This window comes from Bos taurus, chromosome 9, assembly GCF_002263795.3.
Source record: "Bos taurus isolate L1 Dominette 01449 registration number 42190680 breed Hereford chromosome 9, ARS-UCD2.0, whole genome shotgun sequence".
NCBI lineage: Eukaryota > Metazoa > Chordata > Mammalia > Artiodactyla > Bovidae > Bos > Bos taurus.
In genome coordinates this window covers 94904019-94924979 of record NC_037336.1, presented here as the reverse complement: position 1 = coordinate 94924979, position 20961 = coordinate 94904019, and the positions used below count along the sequence as shown (strand labels likewise).

General features: G+C 41.5%; 1 protein-coding gene across 6 annotated transcripts in view; it reads right to left on the bottom strand.

The window, feature by feature from the left end:
- TULP4 (TUB like protein 4) overlaps nucleotides 1–20961 on the bottom strand; it is a 201354-nt gene that overhangs the window by 37907 nt on the left and 142486 nt on the right. For 5 of the 6 annotated variants that reach the window (XM_024997115.2, XM_024997116.2, XM_024997117.2 and 2 more), the window contains one exon: nucleotides 19935–20096. The exons of the other annotated variant lie outside the window; for it this stretch is intronic. In XM_024997115.2, coding sequence (XP_024852883.1) covers nucleotides 19935–20096 — 162 coding nt within the window. The remainder of the gene's footprint in view (nucleotides 1–19934; nucleotides 20097–20961) is intronic. 6 annotated transcript variants of the gene reach the window in all.

Below are 20961 nucleotides of genomic sequence, written 5' to 3'. Positions count from 1 at the left end.
TTAAAATGTAACACAATTATCACCAGCAATTTAAAATGAACTAAGCCGCAGGAAGAAGACAGAAAATCATTCAAAAGATTCATGTTTTGCAACCAGTGATGATGTATCATCAGTACCTTTATCTCTGGAGACTGGTCCTCATCTACATTCTTGAATAAAGACCATGTTAGGAAATTTCAACTATAAAAATATATGCTTCTGTAAATGCAGTAGAGTTCAACGAGTAGCATACAAACTAGTCACAAAAGGAGTTGATTTTTCCCATTTATTTGCTTTTGTGATTTAAAGCTGGGGAGAGGATGATAAAGTTATTACAAATCCCGACTGCAGGCATACCTCATTTTATTATACTTTGCATATATTGTATTTTTTTTTAAACTAAAGGTTTGTAGCAACCCTGCATCAAGCTAGTCTCTCTATGCTGTTTTTCCAACACGATTTGGTTACTTTGTGTATCTGTGTAATATTTTGATAATTCTCACAGTATTTCAAGCTTTTTCATTATTATATTTGTCATGGTGATCTGTGACCAGTGACCTCTGATATTACTATTGTAATTCTTTTGGGAAACCAGGTCCATGTAAGATGGTAAACTTGATTATTTAAATGACAACAAAGGCTCTAGAATATGACATAAACTTAGTTGATAAAGCAGGGTTTGTGGGAACTGTCTGATTTTGAAAGTTCCCCTCTGTATAGAAAGCTATCAAACATAGCACTGCATGCTACAGGGAAATGGTTCCTGCAAGGAAGAGCCGATTAATGTGGCAAGCTTCACTGCTGTCTCATTTTAGAAATGGCCACAGCCACCCCCGCATTTAGCAACCACCACCCTGAGCAGTCAGCAACCATCAACACTGAGACAAGGCCCTCCACCAACAAAAAGATTACCACTTGCTCAGATGATAGCATTTTTCTTTTTAGCAATAAAGTATTTTAAAATTAAAGGATATACATTTTTTTATTTTAGACATAATGCTATTGCATACTTTTAATAGACTACAGTATAGTATAAACATAATTTTTGTATGCACTGGGAAACCAAAAAATGTAACTGATTCACTGTAGTGCAATGGTCTGAAACCAAACCCACAATACCTCTGAGAGAGGCCTGCACCTGGTGTCAAGTGCAGTGTCAACTGTCATGCACGGCCATGGAGGGAGGAGGGGAGGGAAGCATAGTAACGTCCCTTTGCTCCTTGGCAGGAATATTCTGTCCTGAGATGCACTGAAGTAACACTTTTGTTCTGAAAGACCATCCTGTCAGCTTCAAAACACTAGCTTTCAAATGTGCTTCAAGGCCAGATTTGAGCATTTTGTGACTAATATTTTTCAGTATTTTTTCAGCCACTGACATCAGACAGTTGTAAAGGACAGAATTGCTCAATTGATTAACAGAGTATTTCCTGGTTCAAAAAAAAGGATAAAATATAACTTCACAATTGATTCTAATAATCATTTCTAAAACAGGCATTTTAAGACTTATTCTGATAAACATGGGAAAGAAATCTAGCCCAAAACAGCTATAATAAAAATTTGTATCTTTGGGCTAAACATGTAATTTTGAAGTCATTTCATCTCCTCACTGCAGGATAACTGCTTATAAACTAACCTATAAAGAAGAGCACCTACTCTATGTTTAAAGATTTTCAGAGAAGGAAATAGTCTATCCACCTCAGGTACTGAATTTAACATTAAATAATTTTCATTGCTATAACATTCTTCCCCAAATCTTTCAGGTTCCATTTTAAAGTTTATTCATCCTTTTAAGACACCTACATATTATTTCTGGGGAGTGGAGGGGAACAGTCTGACTACAGGAGTAATTTAAAAACACATTTACCTAGGATACCTCTGGAAGGACACACACGTAACTGGAAACACCGATCACCTCTGGGGACAGAAGAGGGTGGCTGGGGGTAGTGGGGAGAAAGGGAACTTTTCATCATATATCCTTTTGAACATTTAGGATTATATACCATGTGAGTATGCTATTGAAATATACTTAAGTACACATGGAATGAAGTACAGAGAAAAGGTTCAGGAATACAGCTCCATTATCAGATCTCTGGAGCTGGATGAAATGTGCTGGGCCTGTTTGCTGAAGATCGTCTTAAGTGTACTGGCAAAACACGCTTTCCTTTGCAAAGAACTCAGAATTGGGAGTTGGCTTGCTAGGGGTCTGGTTCTGTTTTGATTCCTAACTACTTATGTCACTTTGAATTGATCATTTGCCTTCCTGAGTACTGTTCTCATCTTCATCTAAAAAAAGTTGTATTAGATGAGTTCTCAAATCCTTTCCTGTTTCAAAAGGCTCCAACTCTTTCAATAAATACCTAAATACATTTCTCATTATGTAGAAATAGTCATTTTTTCCTGTGGCTACTAATAAACTTCCTTAACAAAAGGGCTAAAAGGAAATGATTTCCTGGTCTGAGGAAACTGAAAACCTTGTGACTCAACAGAAGAGGTCAGGGTGCGCAGTGATGTGGGCGGGCCCAACAGCGCCTGTGGCTGCTGTCAAAGGTCAGTGAAGCCAACACCAGTCAGGGAGGCAAGATCAGATTTTATCCAGGAATCACTACTGCAGGACAAGGAGCTGATCTCAACTTCCACTTGTGCAGACATGACGGGGCATCTTAAAGGGAGAATGGGAGAGGGGAAGAGGAGGGAGGCGGGGTGCTGAATCTTGTCAAATGCTTTGTCTGCATCTACTGAGATGACCATATGGTTCTTATCCTGTATTTTGCTAATGAGTGTATCACAGTGATTGATTTTTATATGGTGAACATCTTGTTATCCCAGGGATAAATCCCACTTGACTGTTGTGTGAGATTCTTTTAATGAGCTGTTTCACTCAGTTTGCTAGTATTTTGTTGTGGATTTTTGCATCTATGTTCATCAGGGATATTGGTCTGTAATTTTCTTTCCTTACAGTGTCTTCATCTGGCGTTGGTCCCCAATACTATAAAGCTTTTAGAGGAAAACAGGCAGAACACTGACATAAATGATAGTAGTAACTTTTTCAACTCAGCTCCTAGGGTAATGGAAATAAAACAAAAATAAACAAGTGGGACCTAATTACAAAGCTTTTGCATAGCAAAGGAAATCACAAGCAAAATGAAAAGACAACCTACAGAATGGGAGAAAATGATGCAACCAACAACGGATTAATCTCCAAAATTTACAAATAGCGTGTGCAGCCCAATATCCAAGAAACCAAACAACCCAATCAAAAAATGGGCAGAGGATCTAAACAGATGTTTCTTCAAGGAAGACATACAGACATACAGAGGGCCAAGAGGCACATGAAAAGACATTCAACATCGTTTTTAGAGAAATGCAAATCAAAACTACAATGAGGTATGTAGTCAGAAAGGCCATCATCAAAAAATCTACAAACAGGACCTACCTGGTGGCTCAGTGATGAATCTGCCTGCCGACGCAGGAGACATGGGTTCAAGCCCTGATCAGGGAAGACCCCATAAGCTGCGGAGCAGCTAAGCCCGTGTGCCCCAAGTACTGAACCTGTGCTCTAGAGCCTGGGAGACGCAACTATGCCACCCATGTGCCGTAACTACTGAAGACCGCACACCCTAGAGCCTGTATGTGCTCTGCAACAGGGAAGCCACAGTGAGAAGCCCACGCATCGCAGCTAGAGAGCAGCCCGCTCGCCACAACTAGAGAAGAGCCTTGCGCAGCAGTGAAGACTCAGCACAGTCAGAACTAAACAAATAAATAAAAATTTTAAAAATCTACAAAGAATAAATGCTGGAGAAGGTGTGGAGAAAAGGGAACCTTCCTATACTGTTGTTCGGAATGTAAATTGGTATAGCCACTATGGAGAACACTGATGGAGGTTCCTTAAAAAGTTAAAAATAGAACTACCATATGATACAACAACAGTATATTAAAAAGCAGAGACATTACATTGCTGACAAAGGTCCATCTAGTCAAAGCTATGGTTTTTCCAGTAGTCATGTATGGATGTGAGAGCTGGACCATAAAGAAAGCTGAGCACCAAAGAACTGCTGGAAGCAGCATGTGACATATTATACCACGTATATAATTATTAAAACAAACTTGATGTAGTGTTTGAAATTAAAAAAACACACATATCTGTTAGGTCTACTTGGTTTATAGAGTTGTCAAAGGGCACTGTTTCTCTATGGATTTTCCATCTGTATGTTCTATCTAGTATTGAGAGTGACAGTGAAGTCTTCTATGTTACTGGATTGCTGTCTGTTTAGATTGCTGCAGAAGTTAATTGTGGTTTTGCGTTGTTGAACTTTGCTGTTTGATATTAAAATACATTCTTAAATGTGGTTATGTTATACATCATCTTAATGTGCATTTTTCACTTTATTTTTTTGCTAATGACTTGCTGTTTGTTTTATATTTATTTAGACTAGGGAAATGATGTTAGACCAAAAGCAAATTTCAGCAATTTTCTTATTCGAGTTCAAAATGGGTAGTAAAGCAGCAGAGACAACTCACAATATCAACAACACATCTGGCCCAGGAACTGCTAACGGATGTACAATGCAGTGGTGAGTCAAGAAGCTATGCAAAAGGAGACGAGAGCCCTGACGATGAGGAGAGCAGTGGCTGGTCATTGGAAGTTGACAACGACCAACTGAGAGAATCACTGAAGCTGATCCTCTTACAACTACACAAGAAGTCGCTGAAGAACTCAATGTCGACCATTCTACAGTCATTAGGCGTTTGAAGCAAACTGGAAAGGTGAAGGGGTTCCCAGGTGGCGCTAGTTGTAAAGAACCCACTTGCCAGTGCAGGAACCATAACAGACGTGGGTTCGATCCCTGGAGAAGGGCATGGCAACCAACTTCAGTGTTCTTGCCTGGAGAATCCCGTGGAGAGACGAGCCTGGCAAGCTACAGTCTGTAAGCTCATACTTGGGTGCCTCATGAGCTGACCCAAAATTTAAAAAAGTACTGTTGTATTGAAGTGTTGTCGTCTTCTCTTATTTTACACAACAATGAACCATTTCTCAACTGGATTATGACATGTGGTGAAATGTGTCATTTTACATGACAACCAGTGATGACCATCTCAGGGGCTAACTAAGAAGCTCGAAAGTACTTCCTAAAGCCAACTTGCACCCAAAAAAGGTCATAATCATTGTTTGGTGGTCTGCTGCCAGTCTGATCCACTGCAGATTTCTGAGTCCCAGTGAAACCATTACATCTGAGAAGTATGCTCAGCAAATGAATGAGATGCACCAAACCTCAAGGCCTGCAGCCAGCACTGGTCAACAGAATGAGTCCAATTCTCCATGACAACACCCGACCACATGTTGCACAACCAGTGCTTCAAAAGTTGAATGAATTGGGCTATCAAGTTTTGCCTCATTTACTCTATTCACCTGATCTCTCGCCAACCTACTAGCACTTCTTCAAGCATCTTGACAATCTTTTTCAGGGAAAATACCTCCACAACCAGGAGGCAGAAAATGCTTTCCAAGAGTTTGCTGAATCCTGAAGCATGAATTTTTATGCTACAGTAATAAAGAAACTTATTTCTCATTGGTAAAAATGTGTTGATTGTAATGGTTCCTATTTCGATTAATATACATGTTTCAGCTTAGTTATGATGATTTCAAATTCATGGTCCAAAATCGCAATTACCTTCTCACCAACCTTAATATTTCTAGTATTTGTCCTTTCACTTGTGTCAGTGTTTGCTTTATATAATAATTGAGTGTTCTATATATTTAGGTGCTCTACTAGTGCACGCATATATATTTACAATTGTTATTTCTTACTGGTAAGTTGACCCTTTTGCCTTTATGTTTTTTCTTATCTCTTGTGACAGTGCTTAACATCTATTCTGTGTGATATAGTCATCTTTGTTCTTTTGGTCATTATTTGCATGGAATATCTTTTTCCATCTCTTCACTTTCAGCCTATATATGATCTTCAACCTGAAGTGAATCTCCTACAGGAAGCATATAGTTGGATCTTATTTTTGTTTTTCTTCAGCAGTCTGGTTACTTTGTATCTTTTTATTAGGGAGTTTAATTCATTTAAATTTAAAGTCATTATTAATAGGGAAGGACTTATTATTACTATCTTGTTAACTATTTTCTGTCAATCTTTTAGTTCGTTTGTCCCTCTTTTCCTCTCTTGCTATCTTACTTTGTGTTTCATTGAAATTTTTTTTATATTCATATGCTTGGATTTCTTCTTTTTCATATCATCTAGAAGTATTTTCTTTGTTCACATGGAGCTTATATGAAAGAAATTATAGCTAATGTCAGTCTATTTTATTAAACTCCTAACAACTATAGTTGCATAAAAAACTCTACTTCTAATTATTTCATTCCACTGTATTTTATGTTACTGATGTCACAATTTGTATATTTTTACATTGTGTATTCATTGACACAGTCATTTTTAATATTTATCTTTTAAGTTTTATTATATCTAAAAGCGTTATCAGTTCAGTTCAGTTCAGTTGCTCAGTCCTGTCTGACTCTTTGCGACCCCATGAATGGCAGCACGCCAGGCCTCCCTGTCCATCACCAACTCCCGGAGTTCACTCAAACTCATGTCCATCAAGTCGGTGATGCCATCCAGCCCTCTCATCCTCTGTCATCCCCTTCTCCTCCTGCCTCCAATCCCTCCCAGCATCAGAGTCTTTTCCAATCAGTCAACTCTTCGAATGAGGTGGCCAAAGGACTGGAGTTTCAGCTTTAGCATCATTCCTTCCAAAGAAATCCCAGGGCTGGTCTCCTTCAGAATGGACTGGTTGGATCTCCTTGCAGTCCAAGGGACTCTCAAGAGTCTTCTCCAACACCACAGTTCAAAGGCATCAATTCTTCGGCACTCAGCTTTCTTCACAGTCCAACTTTCACATCCATACATGACCAGTGGAAAAACCATAGCCTTGACTAGCTGGACCTTTGTTGGCAAAGTGATGTCTTTGCTTTTGAATATGCTATCTAGGTTGGTCATAACTTTCCTTCCAAGGAGTAAGCGTCTTTTAATTTCATGGCTGCAGTCACCATCTGCAGTGATGGTGATGAACTACTTTAGCTTCTGTGTGTCTGGGAAAGCCTTTATCTCTCTATCACTTTTGAAGTACAGTTTTGCAAGGTATTCTTGATTGGTAGTTTTTTCACTTAGCATTTTGAATATACAGTCACATCCCCTTCTGGACTGCAAGGTTCCTACTGAAAAGTTCACTAATAGCTTTATGGAGTTCTCCTTACACGAGACAAGTTGCTTTTTTTCTTGCCGATTTTAAAATCTGCTTTGTCTTTGGACTTTTGACGGCCTGATTATGTGTGTTGGTCTGTACTTCTCTAAGTTCATCTTATTTGGGAACCATGAGGATCACTGAATCTGTATGTCTATTCCCCAGATTTGGAGAGTTTTCAGCAATTATTTCTTTGGGTAAACAGTCTGCCCCTTTCTCTCTCTTTTCTTCTGAGACTCCCATAATACATATATTGGTCCATGTAATGGTATCCCACAAGTCTCTCAAGTTTTCTTCATGCTTTCACTTTTTTTTTCTCCTTTGATTAAATAATTTCCAATGATCCATCTTCAAGTTTGCTGATTATTTCCACTGCTTCATTTAATCTGCTGCTGAAACCCTCCAGTGTATTTTTTCATTTCAGTTATCATACACATCAGCTACTTAATTTCTAATTAAAAAAACACTTTAAAAACATTTGGAAGTCTCACTTGGTTCATGCATTTTCTCTTTAACTCACTGAGCATCTTTATGACTGCTATTGTGAATTCTCTGTCAGGTAAATTTTATGTCTCCATTTCACTGGGGTCAGTTTCTGGAGATTTATCTTATACCTTTGGGACTTATTTCCCTGTTTCTTAATTTTTCTTGACTCTCTATGTTGGTGTCTGTGCATCAGACAAAATTACCACTTCTCCCAATTTTCCTGGACTAGGCTTGTGAAAAAGAAGACTCTCACTGCTCCGCCTGTTTAGTGACTCCGGAAGTTGCTCCAACCATCATACTAGTCCAAACCACCATCTTTGTTCAGAGTGACCCAAGATGTATGGACTATGCTGGGTCCTGTCAGTGCTCAAATTCAAAAGCCAGTCCCCTGGGCAGCCCTAAAGAAATCTGAACACTGGATACACGGTCCAACTCTTTCCTACCCACTGCTTTTAACATAGTAGCTGAAATCTGGGACTTCCTCACCAGCTCACTCTGTATTGGGCCAGGAGAAGGGGCTGTGTTGAGTATGCTAGTTCAAACTGTCATCTTTTTTCTCAGCGGCCCCTGGTGTTCCATCAGCCCTTTGAGACAGGTAAGATAGAAGCCAGTGGCTTAGGCCACACCCAGAAAAAAATCAAAACATCAGACATATGATCCAGTTCTTTCCTTCTCTTCCCAGGGAGAGCTTGAAGCTGGGGTTTTTCTCCCAATTATATGGCACTTAGTGATTATGGCAAATCAAGTTTTTCTACCAGTTCTGATGTGGCAGTTTCATAACACATTAGGGGTACAAAAGCCTCTCAACTAGCTTCTGGATTTCTCACAAAGGGAATTGGTCAGTATATTATTGATTTGGTATGTATGTTGAAGAAAGGAGGTTCCAGAGCTTGCTATTCTGCCATTCTGCTAACATCACTTATGTTGAACATAATCTTTAGGTGATGTATTTAATAAGAGCCAGCGTACACAAATAACTGCCTCCCATCTTTCACTCTTAACTTAAAAAATTTCAAGAAAGTTTTTATTTAGTGTATTTTAAATTCACCTATACTGAGTGTTCTATACAGTAATTCTTCAATGATCTGAGTTCAGAGATAACAAAGAGCATCTTAATTTTTAAACATCTTAGTTGCCAGTGTCACTCAACCAAAACAGCACAAAATAGTACACAGTAGTTTGGCCTATTTTTGCTAAAAAAATACTATTTTCTCCTATGAAGCACTCAATAGGATATCTACAACACACATACACACAAGCAAAATCCAAAAAACTTTAAACAGTATTAACAGTAGTACAAAGATAGCCATAAAGGGTGGCGGCCATCTCCTGATTTCCTTTCCTGTGTATGTTTCCATTATTTTCCTTAATTATTACTTACATCCTCCTTGCATGTTTTTGGTAAGAGTCATTTCTATACGTGTTCAGTTCAGGGCTTAAAATAAAGATGAGCTTCCCTTTTACAGTACTTTTTTTAGTATATGCACCACTAAAAAGTCATGGGAAAATCGAATGGGAAGGGAGGGAGGAGAATCACTTTTTTTACTGGTCAGATTAAATCTAATATCAAAGTTATGTTTCCACAAGTAGGCAGGATCTCTACTCCCCAGGGCCTTTAACCTGCTTATAGTTCACTCTCCATCGAGGGTCTCTTCTCCAGAGTAAGACTGGTTCACTGAGTAATTACTCTAGTGAGTCTGCGGATTAAAAATAGTAATAGCAATAAATAATTTAAGTACCAGAGCTTGTGTGAGAGAGATTTCCATGTGCTTCTTTCATTGAGTTAGCACAATGGCTTCCAAGTCTTCACAGGAAATCTAAGGCCTATAGAGCTCCCATGATTACTACTGAAGGGGCTAGGTGCAGGCTCATCCCTCAAACCAGCACTAACACAGCCGGCAGAGGAAAACGTTTTCTTACAGTGAACAAGAAACTCCTTGCAAATACCAAATTGTGATTCCTTTTATTTTGGTTTTATTAAGTCTGGCTTTCCCCCTGTTAATGAGTGGGTCTCACCTATGAGACAGTCATTTCTTATGCGTCAGATATCAGTAAATTACTTTTCATTTATGAAAATATGGTGGCAACATCATATTTTTAGCTGAGAATGTAAAGATTTATGTTGGTTTTTAAAGTTTCCTTTATAAACCACTTTTGATCTTACAGTACAAGACACAGAGACACTTGAGAATAAATACCCATCTCCTGGACACAACAGATGTCCTCCTTTAAAGCCACAGTCAATCCAAGACCCAGACAAATCATTTACTTTAATCTGACAAGAACCTTTTTCAAAGTAAAGAGGTGGTTGTGACAGATAACAGCACTGTGATTATGGCAGGAAATCCACATTTTGAAGAGATTTATTTTGAAGTAAGTATGGGTGAGAGGACATGTGATCTGGGATCTGCCTTAAATACAGCACAGAAAAAAAATAAAGGATATAGCAAATGTCATAAATATATGTTCTTTGTTTCTATTTTTGATGTTACTGAATTTTTTATAATCTGGTTTAAAAATTATCGAATTAAAAAACCCTATAGAATCATTTATTACTTGGAATACTTTGAAGGAGTGGGCAAATCTACTTGACTTGTATGCTGGTACTTCATAACCTTAGAAAGAAAGAGAGAAAGTCGCTCAGTTGTACCCGACTCTTTGCGATCCCATGGACTGTAGCCTACCAGGCTACCTTACATTTCAAAATTAAATGAATAGTTATTTTTTTCCACTGACTAATGCACTAAAGTTTTAAGCACATGTTAGTATCATAATCGGAGAAGGCAATGGCAACCCACTCCAGTACTCTTGCCTGGAAAATTCCATGGACGGAGGAGCCTGGTAGGCTGCAGTCCATGGGGTCGCTAGGAGTCAGACACGACTGAGCGACTTCACTTTCACTTTTCACTTTCACGGGGAGCCTGGTGGGCTGCCATCTATGGGGTCGCACAGAGTCGGACACGACTGAAGCGACTTAGCAGCAGCAGCAGCAGCAGCAGTATCATAACAGTTCCTTTTTAATCAATTAATATCTCTGAAAAGATGTTGTATACTGATGATTTAAATATTTTGTTTTTAAAATGATTAGAATTAAATAAACTAATCCTGCACTGAAATACCCTTTGAATAATCTTGCTGTATCACTCAAGTCCTGACTCTACTCCAAATGAGCAATAAAGGTCATATCAATATTTCTTACAAATTATGTACAGAAAAACCAGTTTTCATTTCATAGATGTCACAGAGGCACAAAGGGCACTTTTAGTGATTTTTCCTGTTGTTGTCCGCATCGTGGTACTGTCTGCATTTAAAACTGTTGTAAAAATTCTGGTGGCTCACAGATCACATCAGCAGAGATCAGGAGGGACCACGTTTTGTGAAAAACTTACTTTCAGCTGCTAAGAGGAAGTGGGATCTATCTACAATTTGTATTCAGAAGCAAAAAGAAATCTTCTCTCTTTCTAGATTAAAAACAACAAAACTTCAGGATGGAGGCCAGAGGCAAAGATTTCACCCCTCTTATATCTACATGTGCTAAGACCTAAAAAATGCTAAGTCTTCTCTTGGGGCTGTTTAGGATGTACCAACCCCACAACGAGGACTTCAAGTTCATTTGAAATCATGGCTTAAAGTGTCTAAGAAAATACTAGGTCTGTTAAAGTATTTAAGACCTCCTTTAAAAAACTTAATATATAAACAAACATTACTCATAGAAATCTAAAGTCAAATATGTATTAGGTGAAGAATTCTCACTTCACATCAAACTACCTTCTAAACAGGGCAATTTCTACATAATATTCTTTTAAATAGGAAAAGATTCTCTTACATGGAAAAGTATAATTATAAAACTCAGTTCGCCTACATTTTAAAATCTAGTATACAAAGTGAAGTGTTCCTGTATTAGGACTATTAACATCAGTAGCAAACACTTGAATATTCCAGTTATGTGATAAATATTTTTTTTCCTAATAGAACATTCCAAAGGAGAAACTAGTGGTTATTTTTTATAATTGAAGGTCAAGCATAATACTGAAAGAATAGGTTCCACTTGTAAGATTGTGTCTGTAAATCCTTTGAAGCAGAAAATTTGTTTTTATAACTCTACTTCTCTCCCTTCTATTGTAAAGGATTGCTCTCCTGTTTTCTAAGTTCACGAGCATCACTGGATAACCTTGGCAGAATAATTTAATCATAGTTTGTATCTGTCATGGCCTGGATAAACTCTACAAAGTAATGTTCCGAATTTTATGAAGCAAGTTCTTGCCTTCATGATTTTTTAAAAATGCTAACTTGTGTCCTCATTGAAGGCAATGAGCCTTAGAGTTTCCCTCCTGCGGCTACAGACTTCCTAAAATGTAATTCTGGGATGTTCATCATGAGTTTTTATTGGGAGGGATGTCACCAGGATGGTGAACTGTTGTTCCTGACTTCACTCCTCCATACAAGAAGAGTAACTATTAATAACAACTATGCACTATACACTGAGTATCCTAGTGAGGCCGTGCACCCCTCCCCCCACCCCCGTACCATGGAGACCAAGGTCTGCAATATAGTAACTGTGGTGCATCATTCACTTACAACTCCCGTGTAACAGTTAAAAAAATGAATAGGGGTCTTAGGCACACTGGGGAAAGAGGAGAATTCCAGATTAACTCTGAAAAGTCTGTTGGCACAGGATTAAAAGAGTTCTCATTACTATAGAGAAGAGATCAAAGAGCTGGAAATAGAGGGGCCAGCTATGACACAGGAAGAAAAGAGGTAAAGAATCTGAGGGCGGGTGGTCTGTGAAGATGCCATCAATCCTATCCCACTGCCCTCGGGCAGTACCACAGGGATACATGCCAGGCAATGGGAACACTGAATCTTCTGAAAATCCTGACACCATGGCTCTGGGGCGCAATGGTAAAGAATCCTCCGGCCAATTCAGGAGACGCAAGAGATGTGGGTTCGATCCCTGGGTCGGGAAGATCCCCTGGAGATGGAAATGGCAACCCACTGCAGTATTCTTGCCTGGGAAATCCCACGGACAGAGGAGCCCAGTGGGCTGCAGTCCACAGGGTCGCAGAGTCAGATGTGACTGAGCACACAAACACGCACAATCTTGCAAAGAGTGCTCTCAAAGGAACCACATGGATTTTCTTGGTAGAGTATCCTAGCAGCTAATACCTGTCACTGAGTTGAATTTTCTATATCATGGATCAGGATTAAACCAACAATGATCACATTCAGGAACTGTTTTGGGATTTGAGAAAGAGGAAGAATTCAGTTATTAGGATCCTCATTCAAACTGTTTTCTAAAGAAGGGATACCACAGAACCTAAAAAAAACAACAATCAACCAGCCTTAACTAATGAAAGATTCCACACAAGTGTCAATAGATTTGAAAAAAACAAAAAATTAGACTTTGTGTAAAAGAGTTATGATAAAAAATGTATGCAGGGTCCCCCCAGGGCAGGCTCTGTGGGGTAAACCAAGAATTCCTCTCATGTCTATGTGGCACCCGAAGATGGGAGGAGACACAGAGAGTCCTCAGGCGAGGCCAGGGCTGGATCATCCCCAGGTGCCAAGGCCGGGGGAGCTGACTGGACAGAAGAGGGGCAAGGGCAGAAGGAACAGCCTGTGTGAAGGTAGAAAAGCCATGTGAGCTCAGGAAACTAGTCCACTAGGGCGAGTGTGAAGGAGGCAGCTGGGCAGAGAGAAGCCTGGAAATGCATGAGGGCTTGCAGGATGAACTGACACCTTCCCCAAAACCCACACAGTTGTGTTTAACGAGTGTAAAACTCTCACAGAGAACTGGAGACAGTAAATCAGCAGACAGAGAAGTCAACGCTTAAGAGAGTGGACAGCAGACAGGTACATGGTAAGCGACAGAACAGACCAGAGCCAGCTGAAGCCCAAACCTGCAGCGGAAAGCACAGAAGAAAGCTGATTCCACCTCACCTTCCCAAAGTGGACTGGCTGACGTCTTGAAAAGGAACGGCTAAACCGCCGCATCTCCTCCCCTCCCAGGCAGACGAGTGCACGTCTTACTCTCAGAAGGGGCTGAACAGAAGGCGCAGACAGAGCTCAGGGGTCTATGGTGAAAAACCCAGCAATTCAATGATAAAAGTGAGTCCAGTTCAGCCACCAGGTAAGGCCCACAGGCAGCCAACCTCCAACACTGCCATGGTAGAGAAGATAGTACAAGACTCTGAAGTCCAGATGGGTCTTCCAAGCAGAAGGACAGGTTCACTCACTACCCCACCCCCCAGGCTTTACTTTTTAGCATCCACATTACAAATATGAGGGGACAACCAAGGATCACCACACATTTGAGAAAAGCATCTAATATGAAAAAGAAAAGCCAAAACCAAACCAGAAAGAACATAGAAAAGAAAGACAATGAAGAATGCAGAAGAATACTTCAAAAACTCAACATCCTCACATTGTTTTGTCCTCCATGAAATAAGAATTATATATATATATATATTAAAAAGAACAGATCATAATCTAATCAGAAAACAAAAATAGAGCTCCAAAAAGTTAAAAATGTGACAGCATTAATTTTTTCGAAGTCAAAGAAAACTTGGAGTATATAGCTCAGCACATCACCTAGAAAATTACATTAGGCAAAGAAAAGAAACTGGGAGAGAAAAGAATTAAAATCAAATCATCAATCTAAAGGACACCTGAATAATAAGATTTCCTGAAAGCGAAAAGAAAATATCACAGAGCTATGACAAGTCCTTGGAGGCAAAGGATGAGTTGGAAAGTGACCACCATGTTCCAGCCAAACCGGTGAGAGAGACAAAGCACATCTTGAAATTCACAACACTGACGACATGTTCCACCAAAATGAAGGGACAAACCACAGAAATACAGGTGCTGGTCCGAGATAAACAGAGGGAGATGAAGGAACGGGCTCAGGCTCCAGGTGTGCTGCAGGCCGAGAGCAACCGGTCCAGGCTGAGGGCCCAGGAAACAAGTGAGTCAGACGTGCCGCTTGGGGTAGTGAAACACTTCAGAGGAGCCTTTCAAGTGTTTGGAGAGCGGAAGGATTAGTTCGTGATTGGTACACTGACAACCAAGCAAATAAGTCAGGCAATTTGACTAATTCTGGAAAAAGCAAATGACTGCATGACGATGGCAATGCCACCCTGGCTCTGTGATGAGTCACGTGTGCCCTCAGCAGGAAGACTGAGCACGCTGGGTGGGCGGGATGGGGTGGGGGCGTGGGCGGCCATGGAATAGGGGGAGAGCCAAGTCCTCATCTCCCAGGTAGGAAGTCAGTGGAGAACACCCGAGGCCGAAAAACATCAAGCTGGCAAATAAGCCCACCACTCAGAAATCTGGAGGGAAACAAGCAAAAGTGGTGACCACGGGAGCAGGAACCTGGGAGCGGGAGGGATGGCACCAGGAACTGAAAGGTAGCTTGTGTTTTGTGTTTTTAAAAAATATTAATTATAAACCTAGCACTACTATTTGACTTTTAAGAACTACAGCTCTTTAATAAAAGTAAAAACAGGAAGGGAAGCTAGAGAGGGACCAGGGTCACACCCTGACATCACCTCTAAACTCATGGGGGTGGGGCTGCCCTGGGCTCCTCCTGGTGTTCTCCGCCTCCTCCCCGCCCCCACGCCGAGCCCCCGCCACCCCCTGCCCCAGGAAGGCAGCCACACCCAACTCTGTGAGGAATACACCCGGTGTGCAAGCCACTGCTGCGGCCAATGGGAACTTCCTAGTGACTTCAAAGAACTGAATAGCCACTCATTCCCTCACGGGACATGAACCAAGAAAAAGGCAGCCCAGCTGGCAGAAGCAGCCACTGGACACAACAGAAGACATCAGCCCGGGGAAGAAGTCATAGACAAGGAGAGTTGGGAAGAACTTGCTAAGTTGCTAAGTCACGTCAGTCGTGTCCGACTCTGTGCAACCCCATAGACGGCAGCCCACCAGGCTCCCCCGACCCTGGGATTCTCCAGGCAAGAACACTGGAGTGGGTTGCCATTTCCTTCTCCAATGCATGAGAGTGAAAAGTGAAAGTGAAGTCGCTCAGTCGTGTCCGACTCTGTGCGACCCCATGGACTGCAGCCTACCAGGCTCCTCTGTCCATGGGAGTTTCCAGGCAAGAGTACTGGTGTGGGAGCCCCCAAATCCACCAGCCCTACTCCAGAATTTAGGCATGTGGAGCCTTAACTATCTTCCCTGGTGTCAGCCTGAGAATAATCATCTGTAACTTTTCAATACAAGTAAATAATTCCTGGCAATAAGGTATTCAGGAGGTGGACTCAATAGGGCTAAGAGACTAAGCAGAGGGTACAGACAAAGGAAGAAGGAAAGTTGAGCACAAATCTCGCCTGGTGTGGAGATGATCAGCAACAGAGGCGCAGGGTGGGCGTGGAGACTGACTCGGAGCACGGACCACGTGGAATTCCAGCGGCGGGGGGCGGGGTGGGGTGTGGTCTGTGGGCAGCCTGGGCTTGGTGCAAAGGACAAGAGGGAGACGGGAGCACAGCAGAGCTGGGAAGTTAGAGATGCACATGAGGCAGCAGAAGAAATTACCCCGAGGGCAGGAGAAAAGCGGGGGAAGGCTGAGGCTGAAGCCCAGCAAGAGAAGAGGAGTGCAGGAGCTCAGGGCGGCTGCTGGGAGATGACCTTCAGCCAAGGGAGGAGCCCGGGGAGAAGATGTTCCAAGACCCCAGAGCCCGGGGGCAGGCAGCTTGAGAAGATATCGGGGGAAGCTGGCAGGATAGGCCAGCAGTCCAGGACTGGGTCCAGTGGGAAGGGCAACTGGCTCGGGGAGGGAAACCGCAAACGCCGAGACGGAACAAGCCCTGTTTGATCAGGGTCTGCGCTGACTGTGGAAACACGTGTTGCTAACTCGCCTCACCAGCACATGGCTTTGACATCTGAGGTCCCTTAAAAGAAGCCAAACACAGTTGGCGCACCCAGACCATCACATGCCTCTCGAGGGAGCTGTGACAGAGAAGGGGCAACTGAGACAAGAATGGGACAAGGCCACCAGCCTGAGACGTCCTCTGCAGAACCCTGGTCCCTGCCCCAGAGGACTGGTTCTGCGAGCTGCTTTCTTGCAGTTCTCCCAGGAAGGGCGGAAACTAGGGAGAGTTTTCTTCTGGTGCTTTTCTGCTCAAAACTGTGACCACAAAATTCTTTCTTCATTTAACCTAAATTTGTCAGCTCCAAGTCTGAGGCTCTTTCCTCTGTCCTGCTCTTGCGGGCACAGATCCTCGGTGTCCTCTGAGGAGAGGGGTGTTTGACCCGAGACACAGACTGGATCGCCTGCCAGCACGCCTACCTTTCCTAATGGAGACACACCTCAAGTTCTCCAGAGCCAGCTGAAAGGCTCCGACAGTGAGCGACACTCGGCCAAGGCTCAATGCGAGTTGGCTGCGTATCTGTAAATGTTTATGTCTGAAGAGCCACAGTGTCAACCCACCCAGACCACCCCCTCAAAAAACTGAAAAAAAAAAAAAATATATATATATATATATGACAAATAGGAAAATACTAGATCTCAAAATCACTTGTTTGTAAAACAGTACTGCTTGTATTTTAAAGAGTTAACAGGAAGCAGCCTAGAATCGCATCACAATCAGAACTGTCTCAAGATGAGAGAGTAACAATGACATATATACATGACCATGTGTAAAACAGATAGCTAGTGGGAAGCTGTTGCACAGCACAGGGGGCTCAGCCTGGTGCCCTGTGATGACACAGAGGGGTGGGATGGGGGTGGAGGGAGGCTCAACAGGGAGGGGATATATGTATACTTGTGGTTGATTCACGCTGTTGTCCAGCAGAAACCAACACTGCAAAGCAATTATACTGCAACAAAAACATAAATTAAAAAAGAAAGATGTGGCGAGGGGTGGGGGGGCATCCCAGAGGCTGTTTACATCAAAGACAGAAGGTTATTAACTACATTACAAACACTACACTGTCTTCATACTCTTTTTCCATGAATAATTTTGAAACCAAGCAAGAGATATGAAAGAATGACCGAGACAGAGGGAGGAATGTTTCAGTTCAAACATGACCCACAGAGCATCCATTCATTTCTTCTCTGTGTTGAATTCCTCCAAGGTCGGCAATATTTTTTGAAAGGCCATGGACCACTTTGCTCAAATGAAACTTCATCCATTAGCTCCAAATACAGACCGACAAAAACAGTCATCTAGACTGAGGCGTGGGCCAGGAGCCCAACCACCTGCAAAGCTGCTCTGAGGTCCTGCCGACCGGCCAAGGGAACCAAGTCCATGGCCTCAGCCGGGCTTCAAAGCCGCAGCCCATCTCCACTCCATCCTGCCCACGCTGTCTGCTACCTCAGCAACCACGCTGGACGCAGCACATGACGCCTGTGGGCCTGCCTCCTGGAGCGGCCCAAGGCCCTCAAAGGCAAGAGGGCATCTCACCCACTGTGTCCCCCGCATCTCCAGGCCCCATGCCTGTCACACTCCAGGTGTGCAGTCTGCTGGGGTCATATGGTTGGCACAGCTCACGGGGGACCGAGACAGGAGCCTCACGGTTCCATCACTCTAGGCGAGAGAAGAATGTGAAGCCGAGACTTCCTCTGACATAGTCTGAAGTGCCTGCACATGTGTTCCCTCATCTGGTCATTACAAAAGCCCTGGGAATTAGGCAGGAAATAATTCACACCCCTCTTCACAGAGGAGGAAACTGAAGCAGGGAGAGGTTAAATGCCTGTGTGCAAGGTCACTCACTGGGCCACGGACGCAGCTTCTGAGCAGACAGCAGAGACAGGAGAAGCCTACAGAAATAAACCAATGCGATAAATAAACCCAAGTGCTTCACGGAGAAACACACATATGCTACTGGGTAATCAGATGCCTCTAGGGGAGGGTGAGGGAAGAGACTCAGAAATTCAGAACAGACTACCTTTTGTAATTCTCACAACACAAATTTTGAGAAGAGGAAAAAATATTGAACATTTTTACTTGAAAAAACTGTAAATATGAAATACACAGTGACTACATGCAAGCAATTCATTAAAAAAAAGTTCCCCCCAAATTTATGGTTTCATATTATACTTTACCAAAATTAAACTGAAATCTTGAGTGTGAAATGTCCTGGCATTTAATGGATTCTGCTGTACTTGGAAAACACAAGTTTTATATTTACAAAGGTTTTACTTAAAAAAATAAGTAAATAATATATGATTTTATTAGGTTATTATATATTGTCTTATCATGAATATAAAATAGGCACATTAAAGGAAAATTTGAAATCAGGTTTTAAAAATGACCCAGAGGCGTATCGGCATAAAGTTACCACCTCCTTGCGACATTTTAATTAATTTCCTTCCAGTTCTTTTTACAAGATGGGTAGTTTCCTTTGGTTGTTTTATGATGTGGTACTCACACCATACATACAATTTCGTTATCCTGGCTTTTTTCTTAACACTATATCACAAGAGCCCTTTTAGATTATACATCATCTTTATAACCACAATCTCTAACTTACTGAACTCCAATATGATCTTTCAAGTGGTTATACCACGGTTTACTTAACCATTTTTATACTAGCAGACTGCTGCCAAACTTTTACTATCATAAATGCTTTAATGACTACAACTTTTATTTTCTTCCCATTTTGTTTTAGATAAATTCCTAAAGCATATTACTAGATCAAAACAGATGATAATTTTTAAGACCTGCTTAAAAATTGTATTAAATTTTTGCTTCCTCAAAGATCTAATGCATATTATTACAGGCAATGAATGAAAATATGTATTTAATTAAACTCTTATGAATGATCAGTAAAATCATCTATATCACTTTTTCTGTTAATAAGTGAAAATATACCCTCACTGTATAATTGTGCTTTTTTCCCCCAGAACACATACATGGTGGGAACACCATGATTACTGACAAGCTGAACCTCTTTTGTGAATAATTTATGTCCATTATCCATTTATTAATTGGCTCTTTCTGTAGACTTTAAAATACTTTTGTATGAGTATTTTGTATAATTACATTCTTAACTCTGTTTACAATACTGACGGGGAATATTATTTCCTCAATCTATGGTTCACACAAAATTTTTGTGTCGGTTGTTACTTGGGCAAGCTCAGTGCTCTTTTCCTTTGTGACTCTTCACGAGCCTTTTGAGGTGGCTCTTCCCCACCCTCTCCCTGTGTTAATACTTACTGCCTTTCCCCCTCAGCTCACGCGGTTTGAACGTGACACATCGCGTGCAAGAGGTGTTACCTGCTGGTCGTCAGGTGTCCATATGCCACAGGTGATCTGACTTTCCAAGTTGATCTCAGATGACCAGTGTCTTTGTCCACTGACAGAACCAACCAGGACAAACCCATCTCGATATGAGATCAGTGCTTGCGTCCCATCGTGGCTCCACGTGAAATCGCTCACCTTTGGGACACACAGACAGAAGGAGTCAGCTTGTAATCTGAAAGGGAAAGCACTATCTGTAGGCATTACCTGAGCCTTTGGCTAAAATCAAGATGGCCTTAAACAGACACTATACTACGTTGTATGTATTTTAACAGTAATATATAAAAGACACTGTTTGGAAAGCATACGCCAGTGCATGCTAAGGGCTTCACACACACGTTACTTCATCAAGCCCATGATAATACCTCCCACAGAGGACATATAACTCCTCCCTGGTCTTACAGAGTGGCCAGTGGCAGAGCCAAGACCGTCCCAGGGCTGTGTCCCAGCATCCTTGCATTTAAACACTGTTTGGTCTATGGCCTCCCCATTATATTAATAGATTCTCCATCAATGTCTCTTGGTCACTTATCAAGAAAGCAAAGGTTATGGATGGTTTCTGATCATATGTTTCTCAGTCTTGCTAACATTCCCACAATCAAAATGAGAAATAATCTAACCAGAAAACATTACTTATACTCGTGTGTTGAGTTCTATCAAATGCATTTATTCAAATGACCACACGTTTTTTTCTCTTAATCTATTACTGCAGTAAATTACTTCTCAGTTTTATGCCATCCTGCATAGCTACAAAAAGCCCAACCTGGAGATAAAGTATTGCCCTTTGAAGCTGAAGTTGACTTGCTTATGTGTTTGGAATTTCTACATCTACATCTATATACAGGAGTGAGTCAAACTCATGATTTTTTTTTTAATGTCTTTGTTTGAATTTATTAGGGTTATGCTGACCTCTCAGTTTGAGATGGACGGTAGTCCCTTTTCTTCCATGGCTGGGAAGAATTTGTATAAACCAGCCTGACCTGTTGCCTCAAAGGCCAGTGGA